The 22,272-nt window shown below is 40.0% G+C and overlaps 1 protein-coding gene across 1 annotated transcript; it reads right to left on the minus strand.

Annotated features, from left to right (window-relative positions):
- LOC18783800 (30S ribosomal protein S17, chloroplastic) lies at positions 1,227-1,990 on the minus strand. The gene has a single exon (XM_007215046.2). It carries the CDS (start codon positions 1,858-1,860, stop codon positions 1,399-1,401), a length of 462 nt encoding a protein of 153 aa, XP_007215108.1. The 5' UTR covers positions 1,861-1,990; the 3' UTR covers positions 1,227-1,398.

A 22,272-nucleotide genomic window follows, 5' to 3' on the forward strand; every position in this document is an offset into this window, starting at 1 on the left:
TTTTTCTACATATAGACTTTCAGCATTATGATCATTCTTCACCGAACGGCAACACTTGAACTTTACACAACAGGAATCACAAAAGACTCATTTTGCAGCTACATCAGCAATTATGCACTTCCTCGTCAGTCAATTTCATGCAATTTGCCAGAGTAAAAAAGAAAAAGGAATGAAATGTTTTACTTTCAACTATTTCAGTCCCCTTTTATACTCCAGACTTCATACTTCAGTAATTTAGTATAAGCACTTTAAACATCCAATCCTTGTTTCAAATTCCATAAAATAGCATTTCCTGGACAAACAAACTTACAAGTTACATCTATTCAGCTTAATGAAACCAGCTAGTAGTTTGATGGCATCTCCTCAATACTAAGTCTCTATGTTTATCTCATATTTACCGGTCATGGCAAGTAAATAATCCAAAAATCATATGTAGTAAAAACAGAACATGTTCTAGCAAAAGGTCCCGGCCTCACAAGGTTTCTAACTTGACAGGAATAGAGCTTGGACTTGCTCATAGAAACACAAGTAACAACAACAATTAAGAGGAAAATCATCCCCTATGACTATAATAATCACTCAAATGCTAAATTTCTCCCAGTTGAGAAACCAAACCTGAAAACTAAATAAAACCCTACATTGCAAATACTAACAACCACCACTTATGGGCATATTGTAAACAAGCTGTTGTTCCAAGTTCCTCCTGACAGAATAGGGTGATGATCAACTCCAAGGATTAGTGTCAGTTGCTCACTAGTAGTATTAACCAATGTGATTCAAGGTAATCAAAAGACCACTCTGATGGTATTAACTCAAGAGACTACAGCTAGAGAAATCAGATAGTAGCAAAAGTTCTAATTTTCCCCAATATTAGACTAATACATTCTTTTTGTGTCAAGAGCATGTATCTCCTCAAATTTACCCTGTAAAACACAATTACTCCAACCCAATAGGAGTACCAATTTCCACATTAAATTCAGCAAGCAAGCAAAATTCTTTCATAGTTTTACAATGAATTTAAACCCACAAATGATCACATTCATGCCTTCTTTTACTCACATTCCTCACACTTGTTCCTACTCTCATGTATGCATTAATCCAAATTCACTGAACACTACCTACATTAGATTTGAGGATTCATCAATTCCCAATCCAAACCAAATTCATGGAAAGCTAAATCCACACAATTCAATCTAGAAGTATAACGAAACCCATAAAACCAGAATTAGAACAAAATCAGTTAAATAGGTTAATATGAAATCCATTACCAAAAACCCATTAAAATTATACTAATTCCAAGCAACAAAAAGCTAAGCATTGAATCATTTTCGACCAAATTACACAAATTCTCATTCCAAATCACAAAATGAACAATCAAACAGCAACATGGACCTCACTCTAAACCTGCTGAGACTCCAAAGGAATCCCAAGCTCTTTGGATGCATCTTCTTCACCAGACTTGCTCTTCACATTCTTGGCAGGAAGCGGAACAGCAATGAAAGTCTTGGTCTTGCTAATGGGTCTGCTTTTTTCAAGCTGCACAACGTCCCCAACCTGGAACTGGTTTTCTGGGTCGTGAGCCTGGTACTTCTTCTTCTTCCTCACCCTCCTCTTGTACTTCGGGTGTGGGGCCAAGCGAGTGACCTCAACGGCGACGGTCTTGTCGCTTGTGGAGCAGACGACTCGGCCTTGAAGGTACTTCAGGGCTCTGACGGGAGGGAGGAAAGAGTGGCGTTGTAGGGTTGGGAAGGAGAGAGAGGAAGTGGGTTTGGAGAGAGGAGAGAGAGGGGTGGAGGAGCCATGGAGGAATTGGGTGGAGAGCTTGGGAGAAAGGTGGAGAAGTGAAGCTGTGAGTGACATTTTCTTTGGTTTGATGTTTGAGTTTGGAGTTTTTGGGTAAAAAAAGGCAGGAAGGGATAAGAGGGATGGGATGAGGTGGTGCCTCTCTCCACTCCATCTTCTGGATTGGGATTTTAGGAATTTTGGGTTTCTCTATTGAATTTTTCTATGTACACCTAAAAAAATAATTGGTTTTTGGACACATAATTTTCATGCCATTCATGTTTAAATTTGAAACTTATATGTACTAGCTCTTGGTGTTAGTAATATTCATTTTTTCAATATTATAAAATTCTAAATTAAAACCTCAAATTAATTTGAGATTCAACTCTCCAAACATTTCAGATTTAAAAGAAATTCTAAATTCAAATCTTAAACCCCTAATTAAATATTTTGAGAGTTTTAATTTGAGACTGTAATGAGCTTGGATACTTTTATATGGTTGATTATTATCCAGAATTTGGCCGTCAATTCACACCCAAAAACCTACATGAAAATGGGTCTAATAAAATTTTTGTTTATTTAGCCTACATATGTTGATTTTGTGCTTGCGAGAAATTCTTGAGTTCGACTATCGGGCCAAGTCATTCCCATGTAACAGCAAAACTCAAAGTCTAACCAGATCTCACTCTAGTTCTACTCCGTCTCCGACAGACGTACATCTTGGATGCTTCATAACATGCATGATATGCCGGTGTGTCAAAGTCTAGTGATCGATCATGTGCTTATGCTTTGATCGTTACAATTTAGGGAGATTCACTATTATACCCAATATGGGGGCCCAAATTATAAAAATATCCTATATAAAATGGACTTTAGAAACACACCCAAAACCCATTTACAACATAACAAAAAAGCTTTTAACTTCTTATAAATTACAAAACTGCCATCAATTTCTTAAAACAAGCTCAACCCCAAAATCTCATAAAAATACCCAAAACACTCAATAGGGCATCAAAGTAATTTAATAATCAATATTAAATTCAATAAGGCCAGCTATCATTTTGTGGGTTTTTTTTGGGTTTGTTTATAGAAATTCAATTGTGTAGGGTTTATTTATAATATTAGTGCTAGAAATGGGTATATCACTAAATATCTCTACAATTTAGTGAACATCAATGCTCCCATGCCTCATTGTGTCTAGCTTGACTGAAATTGCCAATTCTCATGCCTGTTAACTTTTAATCCTTGAGGAGGATTAATTTGTACGGATGCGATTATAAGATTCCCAAATTTCTTTTGGCGTGAAATCTGGATCCATTGTAATTAGTGCCCACCGCATATGTTTTGTTTTGAGTATCTTCATGATGTTTTTATTAAATTGAAGAGGGTTGGGTCAAAGTGGTGCTATAATTGCCAATAAAGTAAAAAATAATTAAGATTATTCCTAAAAATATTATAGTAGTTAAGATTAATATAATGTGTGTTTTCAGTTCAAAATCAATTGGCAGTGGATCAAAAGGTTTAATCTTAGGATGATTCTTAAAAATATTAAGGCAAAGCTTTCATTTCCAATATAGGATAATACTCTTAACATGCCCTTTCGCATATGGCGTCACTCGAACTAAACAGTGAACAATACATTATTAAGTGACGCATGTAGTTGTTAGGATCAACACGTAGATAACTTTCTATAATAACATTAGAATGTGAACATCCAATCAATCATTTAAACTAGGACAATATGCTTGGCTCCTGATATATCAGAAGTCATTCCTCAACACATGATGTGGCCTCCTTAAAAAAGACACATGTTTCTTTATGTTTTTCATTGACTCTCCCTCTCTCTCCTCACCCACCATGCGGCTATACTCTTAACATGTATTAAAATATTTAAATAGTATAGCCGCCCTCTTTAGATAAATTCGTATATTTATTAAGTATAGCCGTTTGGCTATACTATTTAAAATTCGAAAGTGGATCATTTTCTTTTTTAAAAAATATATAATTAGTTTCTTTAGGTCAATAAATATTTTTTATTTTCTTTTTTGTAATTAAATAATATCTTAGTATTATTTAATTACTTTAATTAGTTATTATATTTTAATTGTTATTTATTTAGTGAGTAATTAATATTAGTTATTTTAATTAACTCCATAAATTATATTACTTAGTAATTAACTATTTGAATTTTCTTTCTACTTTAATTTTCTTTGGAATAGCTAATTGCTTATTATCACTAACCTAAAGCCAATCAACTACCACTCCCTTATCTTCTTTTGCAGTAATAAGACTCATGTAGTTGTGTAATTTTTTTGTGTGGTATATAGTATTGAGAGCAATGTTACATGGGTGGCAAGAGATTTGCTTTGACCTTTACTACAAGGGAGGAGGAGAGGATGGGGAAAATATAATGGGTAGTTGTGTTTCATAAAAATGATCCATTATCTTATGTTTCTTTTAATTTTATTTTTTTAATATGAAAAAAATGTGAATTTACCATATCATCCTCATTTAATTAATAATTTCAATTCTTAATGTTTGCATTAACCAATGATATTTTCTTGTATTTTGAATGTTTCACCATGTCTAATATCACAAGGCCGTATTAAATTACAAACGGATACATGCAAATGTGTAGTGAGTACAAGCACGCAATGCAGCTATGCAAAATTTATTGGAAATTCTACTCTTATCATATTTTCTATATTTCTATACGGTATTTTTATAGGATTTAGGGTATCTAAACCCTTTTTATACCACCTTATGTGGTATCTAACTTATATGTGCCACATCAATTACTTATGTGTCAGTTATGTTTTAATTTTTATTCTCTTTTAGTTAAAGCAACTAATTCATTACTATTTAAGTTGAAGGAGAAGACCAATATGGGACTCCAGATCTATAACTTCTTATATTTGACATAAAATTTTGTGTTACCTTATATTAATAGGAAGACATAATTAGCGTACTTATATATGCAGAAAACTCACGAATCATTCCCCTTTAATAGCTAGACTAACTCAACACTCGAACCTAATTGGTAAGTACGTAGTTACATAAACCCCTACTACCTAGGTACACAAATGGGGCAAAAAGAAGAAGGAGAACCACCAACGTTGAAGGAGAAGAAATTTAATTTAATTGGTGTGTAGAGTTTTTTTTTCTTTTGGTGGAAGGGTGTGAGAGACTTCGGGGAAAGAAATGGTACGTTTGTATTATAAATGTTAATTGTCTAATTAATTTCAAAATGAATGAAGAAATTTTTTTGGGTAAAAATTAACAAAGAGGTATTATTGGGGGTAAAATGAGCATTGGGAAACCCATCTTGATCAGAAAATCAGCTGACAACGAAGAGTTAGAATTTATTATTTTATTTCAGCAAAATTTAAAATTGTCATAACTACCCGTTATTTTTTACTTTTGAAGGGGTTGAAGTTTATTCAAGTCTTCATGAGTGTATATTTTAGGGTTTGAAGTTTATTTTTGTTAATCTTTTATGTTGTCAAATGGTAACTTTAAAATTTAGACTTTTGGCATGAGAATTTCATTGGCCCTACATGGGAGTTGAGGTATAGTGAATGAGCTTGATGTTATCGTTGGACCTCTCTATATTTTTATGAAGAATTTGTAGTTAGCGTATTTGTATTGTATTGTATTGGCCCCTAGGAATATTGTATTTGTAGCATTTGTGGTTGACGTATTTGAATTATGAATGCAATATTTCAACATTGGCAAAAAACAAAATGGTTACTTTAAAGTTTAAGGTACTAAATAACTTTTTATTTTATTTGACTCAAATCACAAACTTCAGACGTGCAACTCGGAACTATGTACTGTGGATGTTTTTAATCTATAAAAAAAAAATAGTTATATTTCAAAATAAATAAATAAGTAAAGAGTTATATAGTCCAATATCAATTTTAAAAAAATTAGATATTTGTAGACAAAGAAATTTTGGTGTAATAAATTCCATTGACAAGAAAATAATTAGGGTTCGGTGAATTAAATCGTGGGCCCCGTAATTCGCCCATGTGGCGTGTGACTCATCAAAATCGGATTAGTTGTCAAAAATGACAAATGGCGACATCCGACGGAGTGCATCAAACGGATCAAGATGAAGACAAAATTAAAGGAAAGAATCTTCTGTGATTGACTTTGATTTAAATCAAATATTAATCAGGTTAATCAATTAAAGATAATCTGGTTAAATTGCCAGATTATGGGAATTGATTTAAATCAAATCAAAATCCCACAAATCAAGGTTTTAAATAGGGAAAGTTATTTAGGTCAAGCATCCGACAAAAGCCTATAAATAGGAGGCCTCAAGACGAAAGAAGGGGTTCAGAAAACCCTAGCATTCAGAAGAAACAGAAAACTCTCTGCATTCTTCACTCTACTTTGGAAGAGTCACCAAGCACAACAAATACGTGCCGGTTCCTCCACCTTAGAAAAATCCAAACACCAAACAAGCCTTGTGCTACCCGTTTGATCAAGATCAAGTCTCTACGACCCTTGCATCAAATACAAATTTTCTTTATACACTTTGGAGATCGAATCAGAAGATTCAATACAGAGATTGTAACCCTAAATTTCATTAATACAAATATTATTTTGTACACGTGTTCTTGTCTCATTTGTCGCAGGAAATTCGTGTTTACAAATTTGGCACGCCCGGTGGGATTATCTCTGCCTCTCATCTCTTTCTCCAGTTTCAAAATCAATCAACACACCAAAAAAATGATGGCTTCCAAGAAGATTCAATCCGTTCCCGCGACGAGAGGCAAAAGCGTGAGCGCCTCCTTCTCAAGCGGAGATTCTGCTGGGGTCGTCACCCGGAGCAAGGCCAAGGAGATATCCGTAACTCAACATGTTACTTCCATACCGACTCAAGCCAAGGCGAAAGATGTTCACCGAAGGCGCGAACCGGTTATCAACTTGGCCTCATTGGGGCAAAAGAAGAATACTTCTCGGGCGGATGAGAGAAACTCTCGGAGTGAAGGGAGGAGTTTTTCGGGTTCGAAGAATTCCAGAGAACGCTCACTCTCACCTGTTTCAGACGCTGATTCGAGCACATGCTCGTACCATGGATCCCCGCCTGACGATCAACAGAAGAAGCTTACCTCGGCATCCGTAGGTGAGTCTTATTCTATGGCTATGCAGGTCATGGTGACGGGAGCTATGTCTATTGAAGAGCAGCTGGCCCATATGAGCGAAGCGGTCACCAAATTGACTAAGATGGTCGAGGAGAAGGATGCGCAGATTGCTTCTCTCATCAACAACAAGTGGGAAGGGCATCAGGATAAGGAGCCTGGTCAAGACGCGCACAAGAAAGGACCACATCATGAGGCTGAATCCAGCGAGAAAAGATTGGGTCATGAAACAGAGTCGGGTGAGAAGCCGCACGGAAAAGGTGACGCCGCCTCGGTGGGTTCTTTGTCAGTCCAACAACTTCAGGACATGATCACAAACACCATCAGGGTTCAATACGGAGCACCTTCCCGAGACACGCTCATGTATTCTAAGCCATACACCAGGAGGATAGACAACTTGCGGATGCCAACGGGATATCAACCTCCCAAATTCCAACAGTTCGATGGAAAGGGCAACCCAAAACAACATGTTGCACACTTCGTCGAAACATGCAATAATGCCGGGACAGAGGGCGACCACCTGGTGAAACAATTTGTTCGTTCCTTGAAAGGAAATGCATTTGATTGGTATATAGACTTGGAGTCCGATTCCCTTGACAGTTGGGATCAGATGGAGCGAGAATTCTTGAACAGATTCTATAGCACTCGTCGCACTGTGAGTATGATGGAACTCACAAATACCAAGCAATGGAAAGATGAACCTGTCGTCGATTACATCAATCGATGGCGCTCGTTAAGCCTGGATTGCAAAGATAGGCTTTTGGAGTTATCAGCCGTTGAGATGTGCATTCAAGGAATGCATTGGGGGTTACTTTACATTCTACAAGGAATTAAACCCCGCACGTTTGAGGAGCTAGCCACTCGTGCCCATGATATGGAGTTAAGTATAGCTAGTCACGGAGGAAAGCATGAGCCCGTTATGGAGCAAAGAAAGGAGAAAGTCTTTGGACAAAAGACAGATAAACCTGTCAAGAAGCCTACCAAAGAAGCAATGACAATAAACACCGTCCCCGTCAAAATCTCCACCCGAGACAAGAAGAAAGAAGTCAGAAGGATGGAGCCATCTCGAGAAGTGGATAGACGTCGACGCACTTTGAAGGAGTTAGAGGAAAAAACGTACCCCTTTCCTGACTCCGATGTCGCAGGTATGCTTGAGGACTTGCTCGAAAAGAAGGTGATCGAATTGCCGGAATGTAAGCGGCCTGAAGAGATGAACCGAGTCAATGACCCTAAGTTTTGCAAATACCACCGAATTGTCAGCCATCCGGTAGAGAAGTGCTTCGTGTTGAAGGAGCTAATTATGAACTTGGCTAGGCAAGGAAGGATTGAGTTGGATGTTGACGAAATCGCAGATGCCAACGTTGCCACAATTGTGTTTGGATCCTTCGATCCGATGCCGCTGCCCGCATTATCAAAAAGATTGGAATTCCAATCAACAAGGGGCATACACCAGGTGACTGATCCGTGCACAGAAGAAGTGGCGGGCAAACCGAACAATCAAGGTGGTGATGGCTTCGTTGGTGATTCATCTTTCGATGACAATGAAGGATGGACGCTCGTTACCCGGCGGAAACCTCGTACGAAGCGCATTCCTCAACGACAAAATACTCAATCAAAGAGGGAGCGGCGAAAAAGGAGTTCGCACAAACGCTCTAAAACCAAAACCAGAATAATGGTGAAGAGAGATTCTGGCCGAGAAAGTGGACCACTAATCCAAGAGCCACGAATTCCAATTACGCTAGAAGAATACTTTCCCAAAATGTTCTTCGTAAGAAGACCAATTGAGACTGTTTATATGACAACTTGCTATCAAGTAGATGACGAAGATGTCTCGGAAGGAAGATCGGAAACTCATGAAGAGCAAAAGGCCCTGACACAGATAGAAGATTCACCATCGCACCTCAATGTTGAGGAAATGGTGGAACTTCCTGAAGCAATACGCATAGCATTGGTAAAGACGTTGATGGATCTCAATATTCATCCGAATCAAATAAGAGAGGCCAAAAAATTAGAGCTTGAGTCTCAAGACCGTGCTATTTGTTGTGCGACATGTGCTTCCATCACATTCACCGATGAAGATCTTTTGTTAGGGTCCAAACCACACAACCGTCCGCTTTTCGTGTCCGGATATGTGCGAGAACAGAAACTCAGTCGCATGCTCGTGGATGGAGGTTCAGCAGTAAACATAATGCCTAAATCCACAATGATAAAGTTAGGTATCACAGTGGACGAATTGTCTCGAAGTCGTCTCATGATTCAAGGTTTTAACCAAGGAGGGCAAAGAGCCATGGGCATGATCAGAATTGAGCTCGTGATAGGTGACCTAAAGTCAAACACCCTATTTCACGTGATTGATGCTAAGACTTCCTACAATCTTCTCTTAGGAAGGCCGTGGGTACATGAAAATGGGATAGTACCTTCAACTTTACATCAATGTGTCAAGCCATTTACTGAAGCCGAATCCTATTTCGCCGACGCCAAGTTCTACATCGATGAAGACATGGCATCTGAAGTTATTCCCGTTGAGGTTCACTCAACTGGCCAGGCCATACCAAGAAAAGATGAGCAGTCAAAGTGCCTTTTCGCTGAAGAAAATAGCTATAACAAGCCAAAAAGCACTACCTTCGGACAAATGGGATCACCACCGATAGATTCACGGAAGGTATCTAGTCCTGTTCTTCGTTATGTCTCATCATCCCGAAGGAAGGAAGGTCAATCCCCATTTGGAGAAGAAGTGAAACCAAGGAAGTTAGGGAAAAGTGACATGAAGTACTTGAAGGAGTCTACAACCATGCCTTTACCCAAGTTGAGCAATTTAGATGTGTTGAAATCTTCAGTACCAGGGTTCGTCAGACCATTACAAGATGCAACAAGACGTGAATATCTTCCGGTCAAAAGAACTAAAGAAGGTTTTGATCCTAATGCTTATAAGCTCATGTCAAAAGCAGGTTATGACTTCGGCTTGTCTTCCTCGCTGGGAGAGCTCAATCCAGATGTCACAGGAGAAAGGACACATGGCCTTAGCGAAACCCAAAAGAAGTTGAAGGAGCAGGGTTACACAATCGACTCAGCTAGAACAGGCCTAGGTTTTACTCCTGTCGCACCTGTTAAGATCTCTGCTAGAAGAAAAGAAAAGAAGGCAGAAGCTCAACACATTAGTGTCGAAGTGGTTGAGGAGGAAGAAGACCCAAAGGCTATTAAGAGAGCTTCAGTGTTCGACCGTTTAGCCAAGCCTACTCAGCGGACCTCAGTTTTTGACCGCATCAAAGAATCGACACCACGACCTTCTGTGTTCAAGAGGATATCTGGACATAAGAATCAAAGGGGAATTCAATCAGCTCCGCGCAGATCAGCACTAGAAAGACTCGGAGTTCCAAGCCAACCGTCTGAAGAGAAAAGCAAGCGAGAGTTGGAAAGTGGAGTTCTTGTTGATTCGACGGAAGATAATGAAATCCGAAGCCTGATCCCGTCACATATGAAACGTCTCTCAACACTAGACGTAACTTCAGGTGACCAACTCAAAGTGAAACGACGAACAATCATACAAACTCGGAAAGCTTTGAGTCAACAAAATGAAAGTGATGATGAAGAAGTAGAGATTCTAACTGTTCATCACGTTACGATTAAAGAGCTCGATGAAGAGGAACCTTTCGAGGATGAGGTTCATAACGCTCCTGCTGCATTAGAAGATGGGGGCCAAGCGACTGTTGATGAATTAAAAGAGCTCAACTTGGGCACAAATGAAGACCCAAGACCTATCTTCGTTAGTGCACTTTTGAATCGTAGCGAAGAGGAATCATATCATCAGCTGTTGCTTGAGTATAAAGATGTCTTTGCTTGGACGTATAAAGAGATGCCAGGCCTCGATCCGAAAGTTGTGGTTCACCACCTTGCAGTCAAACCTGGAGCGCGTCCAATCAAACAAACTCAACGTCGCTTCCGTCCGGAGCTCTTAAGTCAAATCGAAGCCGAAGTTGACAAGTTGATCGCTGCCGGATTTATTAGGGAGGTGAAATACCCGACGTGGATAGCGAACATTGTTCCGGTGAAGAAGAAAATCACGGGACAAATTCGTATTTGTGTTGACTTCCGAGACTTAAACGAGGCTTGCCCGAAGGATGACTTTCCATTGCCCATAATTGAGCTCATGGTCGATGCAACCACAGGTCATGAAGCCTTATCTTTCATGGATGGCTCATCTGGATACAATCAAATAAGAATGTCGCCAGAGGACGAAGAACTCACGGCCTTCCGCACTCCAAAAGGAATTTACTGTTACAAGGTGATGCCATTTGGCCTCAAAAATGCAGGTGCGACCTATCAACGTGCAATGCAAAAGATCTTTGGTGACATGTTTCACAAGAATGTCGAGTGCTACGTTGATGACTTGGTGATCAAGTCAAAAAGAAGGGAAGATCACTTGAAAGATTTGAGAACGGTGTTTAACAGATTGCGGAAGTACCAACTCAAGATGAACCCTTTGAAGTGTGCTTTCGGCGTCACGTTAGGCAAATTCCTTGGTTTCATCGTTAAACATCGAGGCATCGAAGTAGATCAGACTAAGATTAAAGCCATCCGAGATATGCCCGAGCCAAGAAATTTACGTGAGTTGAAAAGTTTACAAGGACGCCTCGCGTTTATTCGACGATTCATCTCAAACTTAGCAGGGAGGTGTCAACCATTCAGTCGCCTTATGAAAAAGGATGTTCCATTTGTTTGGGATGAAGCTTGTCACAATGCCTTTGAAAGCATAAAGAAGTACCTATCGAGTTCACCACTGTTAGGAGCTCCTATTCCAGGCAAACAACTCAAATTGTACATTGCGGCTCAAGAAAGGTCAATTGGAGCCCTTTTAGCGCAAGAGAATGAGTCACATAAAGAGCAAGCACTCTACTATCTAAGCCGAACGCTTACTGGTCCCGAACTAAACTACACGCCTATAGAAAAGACGTGTCTTGCACTTGTTTTTGCTATCCAAAAGTTAAGGCACTACATGCAAGCATTCACAGTCCATCTAATTGCACGAGCTGACCCGGTGAGGTACGTTATGTCAAAACCAGTCTTGACAGGGCGTTTGGCCAAGTGGGCGTTACTTCTCAATCAGTATGAAATCATCTACACCCCAGCAAAGGCGGTTAAGGGGCAAGCTGTTGCAGACTTCCTAGCCGATCATCCAATTCCAGCAGACTGGGAAATTTCAGATGACTTACCCGACGAACAAGTCTTCTTCGCTGACGTTTCTTCTGCTTGGATGATGTTCTTTGATGGATCGGCTCATAAAGACGGGGCGGGGGCTGGCGTAGTCTTTGTATCACCCGAGAGACACGTATTGCCCTATTCATTCTTCTTAAGTGAACTTTGCTCGAACAACGTTGCAGAATACCAAGCTTTGATCATGGGCTTACAAATGGCCGTGGAGATGAAGATATCAAGCTTAGAAGTATATGGCGACTCCATGTTAGTGATCAACCAACTGCTGACTCACTACGAAGTTAGAAAGGATGATCTAATTCCATACCACCAATTAGCCACGCAATTACTAGAAAGATTTGACTTCGTGACGCTGGAGCATGTGCCAAGAAAAGATAATCAAATGGCAGATGCTTTAGCCAACCTTGCCGCTACATTGGCATTGACAAAAGAGGAAGCAATAAATCTTCCAGTTTGCCAACGTTGGGTCGTTCCATTAACGCTTGGGACATCGCAAGAAGGAGTCAACGTTATCTCGGTACTTTCCATTGACGTTGATGACTGGAGACAACCTTTAATTGATTATCTTGAGCATGGGAAACTGCCAGATGATCCAAGACATCGATCAGAGGTACGACGTCGGGCACCTCGATTCATTTATTACAAAGAAATTCTCTACCGTCGTTCATTTGAAGGCGTATTTCTAAGATGCTTGGACGAAGAAGATGCATTCAAAGCAATGGAGGAGGCTCACTCAGGAATTTGTGGAGCACATCAATCAGGGCCAAAGTTACATTTCCAAATAAAACGGATGGGCTACTATTGGCCGACTATGGTCAAGGATTGCATGGATTATGTGAAGAAATACCAAGCATGTCAATTCCATGCCAACTTTATCCATCAACCGCCGGAGCCGCTACATCCTACAATTACTTCATGGCCATTTGATGCGTGGGGTCTTGATGTGGTGGGACCAATAGCACCTAAATCTTCCGACGGTCATTCTTACATCCTTGCAGCCACAGACTACTTCTCAAAATGGGCGGAAGCTGTGCCTCTAAAGGAAGTGAAGAAAGAAAATGTAGTGAGCTTTATCAAGGTAAACATCATTAATCGGTATGGTGTGCCACGCTACATCATCACAGATAATGGCAAGCCATTCTCGAATCGGTTGATGGATAAATTGTGTGAAGACTTTGGTTTCAAACAACGCAACTCTTCAATGTACAATGCACCAGCCAACGGTCTTGCGGAAGCGTTCAACAAAACTCTTTGCAGCCTGTTGAAGAAAGTTGTTGGAAGAACCAAGAAAGATTGGCATGAAAGGATAAATGAAGCTTTGTGGGCTTATAGGACGACATACCGGACGCCTACTCAGGCTACACCGTACTCACTCGTGTATGGCGTGGAAGCAGTTTTGCCTCTAGAAAGCCAACTTCCATCATTGAGGATGGCCATACAAGAGGGATTGACTGATGAAGAGAATGCGAAGCTACGTCTCCAAGAGTTAGAAGCACTAGACGAAAAGAGACTCGAAGCGCAACAACGCTTAGAGTGTTATTAAGCCCAGCTTTCGAATGCTTTTAACAAGAAGGTACGCCCCAGATCTTTTCAGGTGGGAGATCTCGTCCTCGCATTACGTAGACCTATCATCACAACACACAAAATCGGAAGCAAGTTTACTTCGAAATGGGATGGGCCCTACGTAGTACAAGAAGTATACACAAGTGGCGCTTACAAGATTATAGCGGAGGATGGTTTAAGAATTGGCCCTATCAACGGAAAATTCTTGAAACGATACTATGCATGAAATGACTGCCAGCTCCTGGCCCGCATGAGCCTAAACTGCGTACGGCACCCAAAAAAAAAAAGGCTCGTTAGATTGAAAACCCGAAAGGGCAGTCTAAGCAAAAAAAATTAGAGCGCAAGAAAGTCCGTTGAACTGAAAACCCGAAAGGGCGGTTCAAGCAAAAGTTAGGACACAAAAAAAAAAAATTCTTTGAACTACGTGATGACTTGATCCCTTTTCATCGAGGGTACGTAGGCAGCTTGGACAAATAATTCCAAGTTCAGTCACATCAAAATAAAGACAAAGGGTTTCCCACGTCAACCCGAACCATTGAAAAAAAAAAGAATGAAATGAGAAAATGCTTTTATTTCATCATGAAAGTTATTTAGTAAACATCAACACTTTGACAAGTTCAAAAAAAAAATATAATAAAACAAAGAAAGTTTACAACAGCAGAATTTGCTAGTCCCAAGACAAATCCTTGAAGCCGTTACGCAGTCTCTCAAAGGAAACTCGTGATGTATCTAAAGTCTCGGCATCTGCAGCTGATAGTACAGGAGCTTCTTCAACCGCGGTCTTATCCTCTCTCAAGCGGGTGACTTCACCATGATGATAAGAAAGTTGTGCATCACTCTCTGAAAGTGATCCGTTTAGTTGGCGCAATCTTAACTCCAATTGTTCTTGTTCCCTCTTCAACTCCTCCATACGCGTATTGGCAGATTGAATAGACTTAAGTATAGAAGACTGATGAACTTCTTCAGCTTGTTGCAGAGCCAAGGCAATAGAAAGTGAAGAGTCCACTGCGGCTAAACGATCGCTTTGAGCCTCGGGAGATAGCTTTTGGGAGTAAGTAGAGTGTGCAGAATGATAGTCAACTGCAGTCACCATAAGCGCATCGATCATAGCTCGTAAAGATGAGACGTTCGCCCCCACATTGTCAAGAGTAGTCATCAACTTGCCAAGCTCATCTTTGAATGAGGGAAGCCTTTCCAATGAAGCCTTCAAGATTATGCTTTTTACTTGGTTTCCTAAAACGGAGATTACTTTGCGAAGGGTTTTGTCTGCAACACCTAATTTGGGCTCCCCACATGACATTTCAGAAGTGGACGCATAATTAGCCGGCTTTAATAAATGTTGTTGTGCAAGTGAACCTACATTGACCAACGAGTAATGGTTAAGCAAGTAGAATCAAAGATTTCTAAATACGGAGGGTGATAAAGATTGGCATTGTACCTCTTAGGCTAACACCTGAAGCACTTATCGGGCGCAACGCATCATCTTCCTCTTCAATAGGCAAATGATTAAATGGCACAAGCTCAGACACAGTGGGGACATGATGCACTACTTTTCCCTAAAATATATATATATAATTAATTAATATATGTATGTATAGAAAAGGGGAAGCTCAAGGCGAAATAAAATGCATACCTCATTCATTAGAACCGGTTGTGAAACAGTGGGCACATCACCAAAAAACCCGTCATCAAGTGGGTATGCCGCGTCCAAATCACAATAGAGAGGTTCGACACTTGTCTTCTTATGCCTAAAGTTGACTTCACTGTCTTCATTGCTACTTATATGCCCTCGCTTCAAATTGCGGATTCGTCGACTGAGTGGAATGAAATCTTCCTGAGAATCTGCTACGCTTTCTGTTTCTCCTTTATCATTAGGGACTCGAGTTGGAGGAACATCAACTAGAGGTGGGTGTTGAACTCGAGGTGCGGGAGTAGTAGAACTACCTTCAACTTCTGGATGAACTCGGAGCGCTCTACCACGGGCGAGTTTATCATGAACTAAAACTTCATTGCCATGAGACTTAAGAGATTTCGGCTGAGAAAGTGACGACGATTTGCCTGCAGTTGAGATTGTCTTTGATTTCGACGATTCAAAGCGATGCACCTTCGACCACCAAATAACATAATCAGATGTAATCTCAAACTCCCGAATATTGTCTTTAGTGGGTAGGGTTATTGTAGATGCACTGCCAATCTTCAAACATGATTTCCAATGTGAGTACACTGATAGCACAGTCCCATTCCGGACGTCATCTTTAAGTTCTCCTGGCACATGTTGTACATAACAAAATTGTCTACTGAACCTATGCGGGCTATAAGGTTGGATGACTCGATAGTTTTCCTGTCGTAGAGAAATGAATCCCGAACGAAGACATATCAAATACTCAAAGTCTTCTTTAGAAATATGATCTTCATTAGTCAGTTGTTTGCACTCTGAAAACACTTTTGCTAGACGACTCATTTTCACTTTACCACAAGTCCGGAACAAAGCTCGAGCTGTCGAATCTTCAAAAAATTTCGCCGAAAGTCTTCCTGAGAACCTTGCCATGATGGGAATGGACCTCTCGGAAGATGATGTAAAATGTGTGTCGAAGTATTCACCCAACCATCCATACACATAATGGAAAGGTAGAACAGTTGTGCAATTTCCTGGATCATCTGCACTAGAAATATCATTCAGCCCCTTGTAAATACTGGCCAATACTGGAACTGCTAAGCTAAATGATACACCGTGCGCCATTCGACTGGCAACTTTGAAAACCCCTGGTCTAATCAAAGTTATGTCATCTTTGGGAAATACAAATTTGCACAACCAGCAAGCAAGGAATGCAGCCAAATAGGATCTATCCATGTCTTCATCAGCTATACCCAAATCTTCAAAAACCCCTTCCTCTTCCTCAGTACGTTTCAATACCGCCGCAATGATACCAGACGGATCCAAGTCTTCCTTTGGCTTTTGTGACTTGTTCCGTACAGTTTTCCTTGAAGACTTTTTATACCTGAATGGCCCTCGATACCAGTACTTTATCCAAGCAGTTATTCTCACTCCAGATTTTCCTTTGGAGTCCTGTAAAATTTTGTGGTACGCTAAGAACAAGTAACGACAAATATGTGGGACATAAGGCACGCCTTTATGGTCCTTCCTATTGAGACTCTCAGTGTTTGGAATAACTTCATCATAAAATCGACCTGTAATAGGGAGACCGCCGATTTCATGAAGATCCCAAAGGGAAATAGACATTTCTCCTTGCGATGTATGAAGAGTATTTGTCGCAGGACACCAGTACTCGCAGAAGGCTCGAATGACTGGAGCGTGTCGATCATAGCTAAATAACGAGGCAAACACTGCATTATATAGACCGACGCTCTTAAGAACCTGGGTATTTCTACTTAGCACATCTTCAAGCCATTCCCAGTAATACTCGGTATATGTAGATTCACCAGCCGACGGAAGAACAGAACCCCAATTCACTGCCCCATTATGGATTCGATCGCTAAGAAGTTCGAACGCCCCTAATGAATCAGTCTCTGTATGATGCGATGACTTTAACTGTAAAACAGTGGAGTGAAGATCCCTATCTGTAGATTTGGATTTTTTGAAGCTGCTAAGTTGACAAAACACCTCTTGGGACCAAGCCGGAATATGAAGATAATTGTCCACCTCAGATATCTCCGAAGCTAGGAGAGGCGCACCTACAAGCAATGTGGTACCTTCGTCCCGGCTATCACTTTCATCCTCAAGAATAGTAACGGTGCCTTTCTTAAAACACTTGAAGAAGGCCATCTATATAAGATGAGAGACATGAAACAATATTCAGTATCGAGCTGGTGACTTCATACCAAAAAAAAAAAAAAAGAAAAAAAAAAGAGAGCTTACTTGTACAAGTTTGCAGAGCCGGGCAAAGGTGGAATGTCTCGAGAAACAATCTTCACTTGTCCTCCACTTACGTAAAGCCTAAGCGCTTGAACGGGTTATCACCAAGTCGGAGAGATGGATCAAACCCAAGCGGTATAGGACGTCTACGTTCTTCAGTCGTCCTCCACTTACGTAAAGCCTAAGCGCTTGAGCGGGTTATCACCAAGTCGGAGAGATGGATCAAACCCAAGCGGTATAGGACGTCTACGTTCTTCAGTCGTCCTCCACTTACGTAAAGCCTAAGCGCTTGAGCGGGTTATCACCAAGTCGGAGAGATGGATCAAACCCAAGCGGTATAGGACGTCTACGTTCTTCACTTGTCCTCCACTTACGTAAAGCCTAAGCGCTTGAGCGGGTTATCACCAAGTCGGAGAGATGGATCAAACCCAAGCGGTATAGGACGTCTACGTTCTTCACTTGTCCTCCACTTACGTAAAGCCTAAGCGCTTGAGCGGGTTATCACCAAGTCGGAGAGATGGATCAAACCCAAGCGGTATAGGACGTCTACGTTCTTCACTCGTCCTCCACTTACGTAAAGCCTAAGCGCTTGAGCGGGTTATCACCAAGTCGGAGAGATGGATCAAACCCAAGCGGTATAGGACGTCTACGTTCTTCACTCGTCCTCCACTTACGTAAAGCCTATGCGCGTGAGCAGGTTATCACCAAATTGGAGAGATGGATCAAACCCAAGCGGTATAGGACGTCCACGTTCTTCACTTTCTTTCCAAGTACCTATTATAAAAATAAAAAATAATTATAAAAAAAAAAACTGAAAAAGTGATAGAGGTGCTGCGAAAAAAAAAAGAAAAAAGAAAGAAAAATTGAAAAAGGGATAGATGTGCTGCGGAAAAAAAAAAAAAAAAAAAGAAAAAAGAGAAGAAGAGGAAGAAGAAGAATGGGTTCAGGCTTACCAACAAGCAACTCTCACCACTTTGGTTGCTGAGATTCGGATGATGCAAACTTCAAAGTCGTAGACCTTCTCGCCAACAAGAGGAGTTTTTTTTTTTCTGCTGTTCTATTTGGTTGATCTCAATATTCATGAACATAGTGTTATTTAAAGAAACCAAAGACCATCAAAGCTCCTAGTGATGCTAGGGTTTCTCATTCCTAGTTTAGGAAAGTATCTTGCTTCCCAAGATCTTACCAATATTGGATATTATTAAACTTAATAATATCACCCAAAAAAAAAAAAAAAAAAAAAGCTCCTAGTGATGCTAGGGTTTCTCATTCCTAGTTTAGGAAAGTATCTTGCTTCCCAAGATCTTACCAATATTGGATATTATTACCCAAAAAAAAAAAAAAAAAAAAAGGCCCACGTGAAAACAAAGGGGAACACTTCAAGCTGCACCTCCTACACGTGAAAAGGCCCATGTCTACAATGCATCATGAAGTGGGGGCAATTTGTAGACAAAGAAATTTTGGTGTAATAAATTCCATTGACAAGAAAATAATTAGGGTTCGGTGAATTAAATCGTGGGCCCCGTAATTCGCCCATGTGGCGTGTGACTCATCAAAATCGGATTAGTTGTCAAAAATGACAAATGGCGACATCCGACGGAGTGCATCAAACGGATCAAGATGAAGACAAAATTAAAGGAAAGAATCTTCTGTGATTGACTTTGATTTAAATCAAATATTAATCAGGTTAATCAATTAAAGATAATCTGGTTAAATTGCCAGATTATGGGAATTGATTTAAATCAAATCAAAATCCCACAAATCAAGGTTTTAAATAGGGAAAGTTATTTAGGTCAAGCATCCGACAAAAGCCTATAAATAGGAGGCCTCAAGACGAAAGAAGGGGTTCAGAAAACCCTAGCATTCAGAAGAAACAGAAAACTCTCTGCATTCTTCACTCTACTTTGGAAGAGTCACCAAGCACAACAAATACGTGCCGGTTCCTCCACCTTAGAAAAATCCAAACACCAAACAAGCCTTGTGCTACCCGTTTGATCAAGATCAAGTCTCTACGACCCTTGCATCAAATACAAATTTTCTTTATACACTTTGGAGATCGAATCAGAGGATTCAATACAGAGATTGTAACCCTAAATTTCATTAATACAAATATTATTTTGTACACGTGTTCTTGTCTCATTTGTCGCAGAAAATTCGTGTTTACAATATTAACTCAAAAGTTCAAGTATTCCAGGCTTGCAGGGGTCAATTGACCCCTCTTGCCCTTATGTGGATCCGCCCCTGATCTGCACCAAATTTTATCATATTTACTAATTATCATGATCAAGATAACTAAATACAATCATTAACTAATGTGGTATTACTTAACAACTTCAGCGTAGATTATCTTCTGTGTTGTGTAGTGTATATATGATATACGCACGGTGATGATTTTGGTATTCTGAAATCACCATTAAATACCACATGCACTTTTCATTTGTGAGTAGTAGAGTATTGCAGATGTGAGATGTAGAGTGCCTAAATCATCATCTCGAATATTTATTATTGACTCACATAATATGATGTGGAAGAGTACACTAGGCCTCCAAATAGTCCTAGCAATCCTCCAGAAAATGGAATGCACATTGCAATAAATCCTGCTAAGACTGGATAAACATCCCAAACAAAATCAAATATCAGGACATGGAAGATGCCCGACATATGACAACTACATAGAATTAGCACAAATAAAGAATGGCTATAATCAATACTTTAATTTGGTGCCTATGTCATAGAAAACCTGTTTTTAATTTTAGAAAATGGGTAATAAAGACAAAATACATGAATTAATTAACAAAGATAGTGGATATTCAAAACAATCAATTTTTTTCAAGTTGCAATAGGAAATTGAAGTCGAATTCCAAAACTAATATAGTTACAAATAAAGAAATTGAAATATTTAAAATAAAAGAGTAACAATATAATAGGGTTAATTACAGTTTAGTACCATGTGGTTACACTCTTAAGACATGTTAGTCCTTATCTTTTCAATTTTAACAATCACATACATCGGTCTTTTAAATTTGTTACAATGTGGTTCCGCCGTTAGCGTTTATGTCAGATCTCTCCGTTAATTGCTTACGTGGCACTATGAGTCCCATATTATTTAATTTTTAAAATTTAAATTAATTAAAATATAATAAAATATTTTTTGCGTGGGAAAAGTTGAAAAAAAAAAATATTGGGACCCACTTACTCAAAACCAGAGTCCCCTTCCTTCCACCTGCACCACCTCTCACTCGCAGCCTCCACCCTCCCCACAACCCCTACTTCCACCAAGCCACCTTTCTTATCACCGCAGCTGTCCCTCGCATCCTCCACCTTCCCTACAACCCCGACCTCCACCAAGCCACCCCTCCTCTCACCATAGCTCTCTCTCTCTCTCTCTCTCTCTCTCTCTCTCTCTAGCATCCACAATTTCGAGCCCAACATTATTCCCTCACCCAAAAACTAGACGCTCCCTTCTCTACCGCCCTCAATCCCTTCTTGCGTGTCGACTTCGTAGCCAAGATCTGGATCTGCCCCTTTCTGCTACCATCACAATTACTTCTTACCTCACTATGCCACGATCCCCAGACCAACCTCTCTATGAAGCTCTACCTTCAGTACATAACCCTCCAGTATGTCGTGTCGGCCGATTCAGCCTCCCCTCAATCTTTGCCATCGCTGGTCTTCGTCTTCGTGCTTGACACATGTATGATCGAAGAGGAAAGAGAAAGAGAGAGAGAGAGAGAGAGAGAGAGAGAAGAAGAAGAAGAAGAAGAATAAGAATTCTTGGGGGGGGAGGGGGAGGGAGAAGAGAAATGGGGAGGTAGGAGTAGGGGTGGGCACGGTTCGGTTTGGACCGGTTTTTGCCTCAAATTAGAACCGATCCGGTACTATTCATCCGGTTTGGTTTTAATTAAAAAAATTTCAAAAACTGTCCGGTTCGGTTCGGTCCGGTTCTGGTTCTGGTTCGGTTTTGAACTGGATTATAAAAATTATTTTTTTAATTATTTTTTAATACAATTCTCAACTGAAATATTATTTTTTTACTTGAAAATTAACAAATTATTCAATTTCATATAAAAAATAAATATTAAAGTGAGAAAAGAGAGATATTTTGATATTGAACTTGGATAAATATTAGGTTTTTTTTAGTGAAATTAAAAATATAGCATTAAATATAAATATATATTGAAATTATATATATTTTTAGTTTCACCGGTTCGGTTCGGCCCGGTTTGGTTTTTGAAGACATGGAACCGGATCCGAAACCGATCCAAACCGATTCGGTTCGGTTTTTAACCGGTTTTTGATTTTTTGGTCAACTCGATTTTTTTCCGGTTTGGTTCGGTGCGGTTCGGCTCTGATTTTCGGTTCGCCGGTTTGAGTGCCCACCCCTAGGTAGGAGGGGGGTGGAGGGTGGTTGTGGCATGGGTTTGGGGGTTGGAGCTTGCGGCTAGTGGTCATGGGCAAATAAAGAGAGAAGAAATCGACGGAGGAGAGGGAGAGCGCAGAGAGGATAGTTTTATTTATTTATTTTGTGTTTAAATTTTTTTTCTTCTTCATATTTTAATCAATTTAAATTAAAAAAATAATAATAATGTGGGACTCATAGTGCCACGTAGGCAATTAACGGAGAGATCTGACAGAAACCCTAATGGCGGAACCACATTGTAACAAATTTAAAAGACCGAGGTATGTGATTGT

The sequence above is a fragment of the Prunus persica genome, chromosome G3 (genome assembly GCF_000346465.2).
Source record: "Prunus persica cultivar Lovell chromosome G3, Prunus_persica_NCBIv2, whole genome shotgun sequence".
NCBI classification, from domain to species: domain Eukaryota; kingdom Viridiplantae; phylum Streptophyta; class Magnoliopsida; order Rosales; family Rosaceae; genus Prunus; species Prunus persica.

Excerpts from the sequence above, each read along its gene's own strand:
- LOC18783800 (XM_007215046.2), bottom strand. The coding sequence starts at position 1,860 with ATGTCACTCACAGCTTCACTTCTCCACCTTTCTCCCAAGCTCTCCACC.